This window comes from Camelina sativa, chromosome 17 (genome assembly GCF_000633955.1).
Source record: "Camelina sativa cultivar DH55 chromosome 17, Cs, whole genome shotgun sequence".
In the NCBI taxonomy this organism is placed as follows: domain Eukaryota; kingdom Viridiplantae; phylum Streptophyta; class Magnoliopsida; order Brassicales; family Brassicaceae; genus Camelina; species Camelina sativa.
Genome location: NC_025701.1, coordinates 23,334,895 through 23,341,533, shown reverse-complemented (window position 1 = coordinate 23,341,533; position 6,639 = coordinate 23,334,895). Strand labels below are relative to the sequence as shown.

Below are 6,639 nucleotides of genomic sequence, written 5' to 3'. Positions count from 1 at the left end.
AGCCCTCTTCTTCCATCATGTTTGGAGATGCATCCTCAAAATCTCCACTTGGTTTGATTGAGAACTACCCACTCAAGGTTGGTGATTGCACAGTTCCAACAGACTTCATGGTAGTTGAGATGAAAGAAACCAACAGGCTCCCTCTCATACTAGGAACTCCCTTTCTCAACACTGTGGGGGCAAGCATTAATTTTCCAAATAAGAGAGTAATTCTTCTTCATGTGGATCCCAACACATCCTATCCTATCAAACCTTCACCTACAATGTTTTGTGTAACAATCACTAGTGAAGAAGAGGCAACTAAGGAAGCCCATAGAGACTTGAATGATCAACATCAAGAGCTCCAAGTTGATAAAGTGGGGATTAAAGAGACTACAAAGCTTGATGAGGACATTTTGGATGGTGAGTGTTTAGACTCTTTATTTGATGACCTCAAAGGAGATTCTAAGAAGGGGATTTGGGTCAAGCAAATAAAGTTGTTGACAAGAAGAAGAGGAAGAAGAAACAAAACATGCTTCCCACCATTGTTTCTTCTCCTATGACTTTGTGTTTGCATCCATTGGGGCTTGTTGATGGAGCAATAGAGTACAAAGTGAAGCACAAAGGTCCTTCTTCACCTTTTGCAAGTGTCAAAGCCAAGCTAGATCCCAAATATCATTATGACAAGGATAAGCTTAATGAACTTCTCTCAAGTGTCATTACTATCAACCTCCAATCTCCTTCCACCAATTCAACAGGATCGCAAGGGAGCACTAAAGCTCCTCCTATCACTCCATTCCCTAAGGTTCACAACTAGGGCCAAGGTATGGTCCTAACTTTCCAATGTATATATCATTTGAGTCTTGTTTTCTTTATTTTGTTAGTCTTTCTCTTGGACTTTTCTCACACAGGGACTGTGTGAATTAAGTTTGGGGGAGGGACTAACCATCCAACATTGTGTTCTGTTTTGATTTTCATGTTTTGTGTGATTCATTGTTAATAGCTATGTTTTGAAAAAATCAAAAAAATTTTGAAAATTTTCAAAAACCAAAAACAAATGCATGTAGCTTTGCATATTCATTCTTGTGTTTAGGATTGAGTCTAGAAGCATTCAGTATGCATTTGCATTTGCATTTGGGATAATAATGAAGCTACATTGTTAGAAGTAGAATTTTAGGATTGAACCCACAGCCTTCATTTATAGTTCATTGGTGCTTGTCTAATCTTTGGGAAAAAATGAAGAATCTAGGCTTAAAAGCATTGTGTTACTTGAAAGCATTTTCTTCTAGTGTAAAGCTTGCTTGATCATTGCTGCATCTCTATATTATTTGGACTTTAATTTGATCTTTAAATTATCTTGCATATGGACTATGAATGCTAGCTCATGGAACTTTCATTTGGGTTAACTATCTCTATTTGCCACTCTATTTTGTTTAACCCAATCTCTTGCCATACCTTTGAACCCCAGCCTTTTCTTTCAAGCCTTATATTGATTTGTTGAGTGAGGCCTTTTCTTGATAATGCTATAGGTTGTGAAATCTTGAGAGTATTGAGAATGACAAAGAACTGGCTCTTGGTTTAGCTAGGTTTGGAATCTTTATAACTAGCTAATAGGACTGGTTTTGAAAGAAATAGGTGGTTAGAATGTTGATTTGGGTTCAAGTTTGGGAACAAGAGGGAATAAGAAAGGAAATAAAGGTTTACTTGGTCAAAAAAAAAGAAAAGTCTCTAAGGTTAAGTTTGGTTATAAGCTCTAAGTCTCAAAGAAAAGGGATATAAAGTAATGTTATAATCTCCTAGAATCAAAAAAGAAATGAGTAAAGGAAAATCAAATAAGATTGGGAGTATAGCAAGGAAAGAATAAGAAATAAAAGGAGCTAGTGTTTAAAGCAAATAACAGCCTTAGAGATATACAAAGAGAATAAGACCTGAAGTTACAAAAAGGGGTTTAAAAGATCAAAATGAGTCTTTGGGTTTGAAAAAAAAAAGAAAAAAGAAAGATGAGAAAAAGGGTAGAAAAGCTTCTAGGTGGGTAGAACATCAAGAGCTAAGTTTTGTATGCCCAAATTATTCTCAGTCTTAGATAGCTTTCATGACTGTCTAGCATTCCTCTTTGTTTGAGAGTTAACCACCCAAAAACACAATTTCCAACCACTTTATAAACAGCCTTTCCCTTAAACCAATTGAGCTTGATTTATTTTCCATTTGCAAGATCACACCAAACACTTTAATGAATGTGAAAGAGATGTTCAATAGGATTGCAAGTCTTTGCCAATAGATAGATGATGAACTAGAGTAGTGCATTGTGTTAAGCATAGAAAAATATTTGTAAGGACTTTGATTGATCTTAGCACCATTGAACTGCATCTAAGGACTTTGGTTTGAATCCTTTGTCTCATGCTCTTGGTTTCTGAGCCCCATTTTTAAACCTCTCTCCCTTGTTTTCCACTTGGTTTTTGCTAGAGGACTAGCAAAGTATAAGTTTGGGGGAGTTGATATCTTGTGTTTTTAAGTGATTTTAAAGCTTAATTATTCATTGTTTTGTGCATATTCATTAGCATTTAGGTTATTTAGGTTGCATTTTGCATCAAGTTTGGTATCTCAGGTGTTGGAGTAGAGATGTACAAGAAAAGTGTGCTTTGGAGCTAAATAAGTCAAGAATTAGCAATATAATGGAAGACACACATTTGGATGCGCACAAGATGATTGATGATTCGGAACCAGTCTGTAGTCCTTCAAAGATCGACTCGTATGAAGACCTTTCCTTGGATTTAGCTCTGGAGTTCTTCACTAAAGTTATTGGCAATTGAGTAAGCTCTGCAATGGTGGCAATTTCAGGACAATAGGATGTGTGTGTAAGGAGATATACCTGTTTTAGTGAGCGTATATACAGCCATAGGACGTGCATTGAGCGTATGGAGCAGCGGCCAAGGATCGGCGGTCAAGATGTGGCCGCGTGAGGCGTTGAGGATCTCAAGTGAGTACACCAGCGGCCAAAGACCAGCGGTCAAGAGGTGGCCGATGGAGCTTATAAGCATGAAGAGCGAGTACACCAGCGGCCAAGGACCAGCGGTCAAGAGGTGGCCGATGGAGTTTATAAGCATGAAGAGCGAGTACACCAGCGGCCAAGAGGTGGCCGATGGAGTTCATAAGGAGAGGACCGAGTGCACCAGCGGCCAAGACAAGCGGCCAAACCATGGCCGCTGGAGCCATTACCAAACTTGTTTTATTTTTGACCCAGGTTTGACCCAATTTGTTTTGGGTTGACCTAGGTTCTCTTCTACTCTCCTATAAATACTCTAAACCTATTAAGGAGACTTATCTCTTATCTTATCTATTGTTTAGCAGCCACTTAGGGTTCTTAAGCTTGTTTACTCTTGGTTTATTGAATCCTTGGTTGATTCCCAGTTTTTAATAGCAATTTCTCTTTCAAATCTCTTAATCTATAACCTCTTATTATGATTTCACAATGATCAAACTCTTTCCTTTGTGTGATCATGATGATGAGTGAGTAGATCTTTTAGAACTTTGGGCAAGGTAGATTAGGGAGATAGATGATTGATCTTTGATGTCTAGGGCTTTGTTTATGTATTTCCTATCTTGATTAATGATAATAATGCTAGATAGCCTTGATCAAGCTTGAATCTGGACTTTAGGATTTCCATGCCCACAAGGTGTTTGATGAAATTCCTGAACCAAATTAATCAAGAGCTTTGCATTCCTAGCCAATGGAAATTGATGATTAGGGTGCTTGGTGGTATTTAGACTTGATATTAATGCATGCTTACCTTTTGATTGCCTTTGGAAATTATTGATTATCACTTGATTAGCATAGAATCTCTACCATGGAAATGGATTGATTTGCAAAAGTGTTCTTAGCCATAGGATTGTTCTTTTGATTGTTGCTTAGACATATAGGATTGATTAGCTATCTCCCAAGTCAATAACCTTGCCCAAGGTTCATTTGTTTAATCTTGATTTAAAGCTTGTTGCTAGTTGTGTTTTGTTTCTTTGAGTTTGCATTGTTTGAATTATCTTGATTTCTCTCTTTTAATCAGTTTGTTAGTTAAGATTGTGACAAAAGAACATTTTCCTGTTTAAGAATAGATTAAGCATCTTTGTGTATTCTTAGTGTGTTGATTAATGCAAATTGTGGATTGATAATAACTGATACAAAAAGTACTACATCAATCTGCTCACAAACCTGGGCGACCAGAATTTGTTCCTTAGGTATTGAGTCATCAATCAAAAAAACATCTTCAATCCTCATTCTTGACAAGTGGTCTGCAACTCCGTATTCCATGCCTTTCTTGTCAACTATCTCCATGTCAAACTACTGAAGTAGCAGAATCCATCTCAACAGCCTTAGCTTAGTATCCTTCTTCGAATAGATGTGTCTCAGAGCAGCATGGTCAGTATACACTATGACCTTCGAATCCACAAGGTAACTCCTGAATTTTTCGAAGGCAAACACAACTGCTAAGAGTTCATTCTCTGTGGTTGCATACCTTCCTTGAGTCTCGTCCAAGGTGCGACTTGCGTAGTAGATGACATGAAGCTTCTTTTCAATTTGCTGTCCCAGAACTGCTTCAACTGCGAAGTCTGAAGCATCACACATAATCTCAAATGGGTGATCCCAGTTCAGAGCTTGTATTAAGGGTGCTGAAACCAAGACCTCCTTGATCTTGCTGAAGGCTTCCAGACATGTTGCATCAAATTCGAACTCAACCTCCTTGCACAGCAACCTTGTTAATGGTCTTGCAATTTTTGAGAAGTCTTTGATGAACCTTCTGTAAAACCCAGCATGTCCAAGGAAACTTATGATGTCCTTCACAGTCTTAGGCGGTTGAAGCTGAACGATGACCTTAATCTTTGCTTTGTCAACCTCAATTCCCTTCTCAGAAATCTTGTGTCCTAGAACGATCCCTTCTTCAACCATGAAGTGCCAATTCTCCCAGTTCAGGACTAGGTTTGTCTCCTCACATCTAGATAATACCCTGCATAGATTTAACAAACAAGAGGAAAGTGGAACCGCATACAAAGAAGTCGTCCATAAACACTTCCACTGACTCCTCAATCAAATCCGAGAAAATTGATTTCATGCACCTTTGAAAGGTAGCAGGAGCATTACACAAACCAAATGGCATACATTTGTAGGCAAAAGTGCCATAAGGACAAGTAAAGGTTGTCTTTCCTGATCATTTGGGTGGATAGGGATTTTGAAGAATCCACTTCACCCATCAAGGAAGCAGTAGTAGGGATGACTAGTTAATCTTTCCAACATTTGATCAATGAAAGGTAGAGGAAAATGATATTTTCTAGATACATCATTCAACTTCCTATAATCAATGCACATCCTATGTCATGCGATGGTCCTAGTTGGGATTAAGTCATTTTTTTATGTTTGATTACGGTTATTCCTCCCTTCTTAGGTACACAGTGCACTGGAGATACCCAAGTACTATCAGTGATAGGATACATAACTCTAGCATCAAGCAGTTTTAGGATTTCTTTCTTTACTACTTCCTTCGGGTTAGGATTCAATCTCCTTTGGGGTTCAATACTAACATAAGAATCATTTTCAAGATTGATCCTATGCATGCAAAGACTAGGTGAGATTCCCTTGATATCATCAAAAGAATAACCTATAGCCTTTCTATACTTCTTAAGCTCAGTCACCAGCAATTCCAATTCCTTATCACTCAACTTAGAATTTACTATGACAGGATAAGTGGAATTGGTTCCCAGAATATTGTACCTGAGTCAGAAGGGAGATTTTTGAGTTCTACCTTTGGACCTTTCAGTTCTGACCAGTCATCAGCGAAAGAGTCCGGTGAGGTGACGGTCGAGTGGCGGGGGTGCAACTCGAGCTGGGTGTCGACGCCGATCGAGTGGGACATCGGTAACTCGAGTCGGGTATTGACATCGGTCGAGTGGGGGATCTCACGTTCTGAACTCTCTGCCTCAGCTGCACATACCTCCCCTCCTATCTTAGGCAATTCCTCAAACTCTTCTGGTCCATCCATTTCTCATGGGAATCAAGCAAACGCTTATAACAACTGTTCTCCTCATCGAGGAACCCTTTTTCTCCATCCTTGGTCAAAGCAGTCTTGAGATGGTCCTCCTCCGCTAATTCCTCCAACAACTCATCGGCCAACTGATTCATCTCTTCAATATAGAAGACTTGTCCTCCTATTGCTGGTTTCTTTAAGGTATTCTTGATGTCAAACATTATAGTGAAGTCATCGCCCAGATTATGATCAATCTTGCCATTTCTAACATCAATGATGGCTCCAGCTGTCCCCAGGAATGGTCTTCCTAATATTAGAGGATCTTTTGGTTCTTCATCCATCTCCAGAACCACAAAGTTGGTTGGCACTTCCACGTCTCTAATCCTGACAGGTAAGTCTTCTAAAATATCATGTGGAAGTCTCACTGTTCTATCTGCAAGGATGAGGGAGATGTTGCAACCTTTAAACCTTGTAAAACCCAACCTCTTAGCCACAGAGAGTGGCATCAGATTAACTGAAGCGCCAAGCTCACATAGACACCTATCAAAAGACATAGGTCCAATGGAGCAAGGTAGAGTAAATGATCCAGGATCTTTGAGCTTCTTGGGTACAATCTTCTTCTCGATGATTGCACTGCACTCAAGATTTA

General features: G+C 39.1%; 1 protein-coding gene across 1 annotated transcript in view; it reads left to right on the top strand.

Moving 5' to 3' along the window:
- LOC104759747 overlaps positions 1–5,450 on the top strand; it is a 6,989-nt gene extending 1,539 nt beyond the window's left edge. The window contains exon 2 of the mRNA XM_010482637.1: positions 5,412–5,450. Within this exon, the coding sequence (XP_010480939.1) occupies positions 5,412–5,450 (39 nt within the window). The remainder of the gene's footprint in view (positions 1–5,411) is intronic.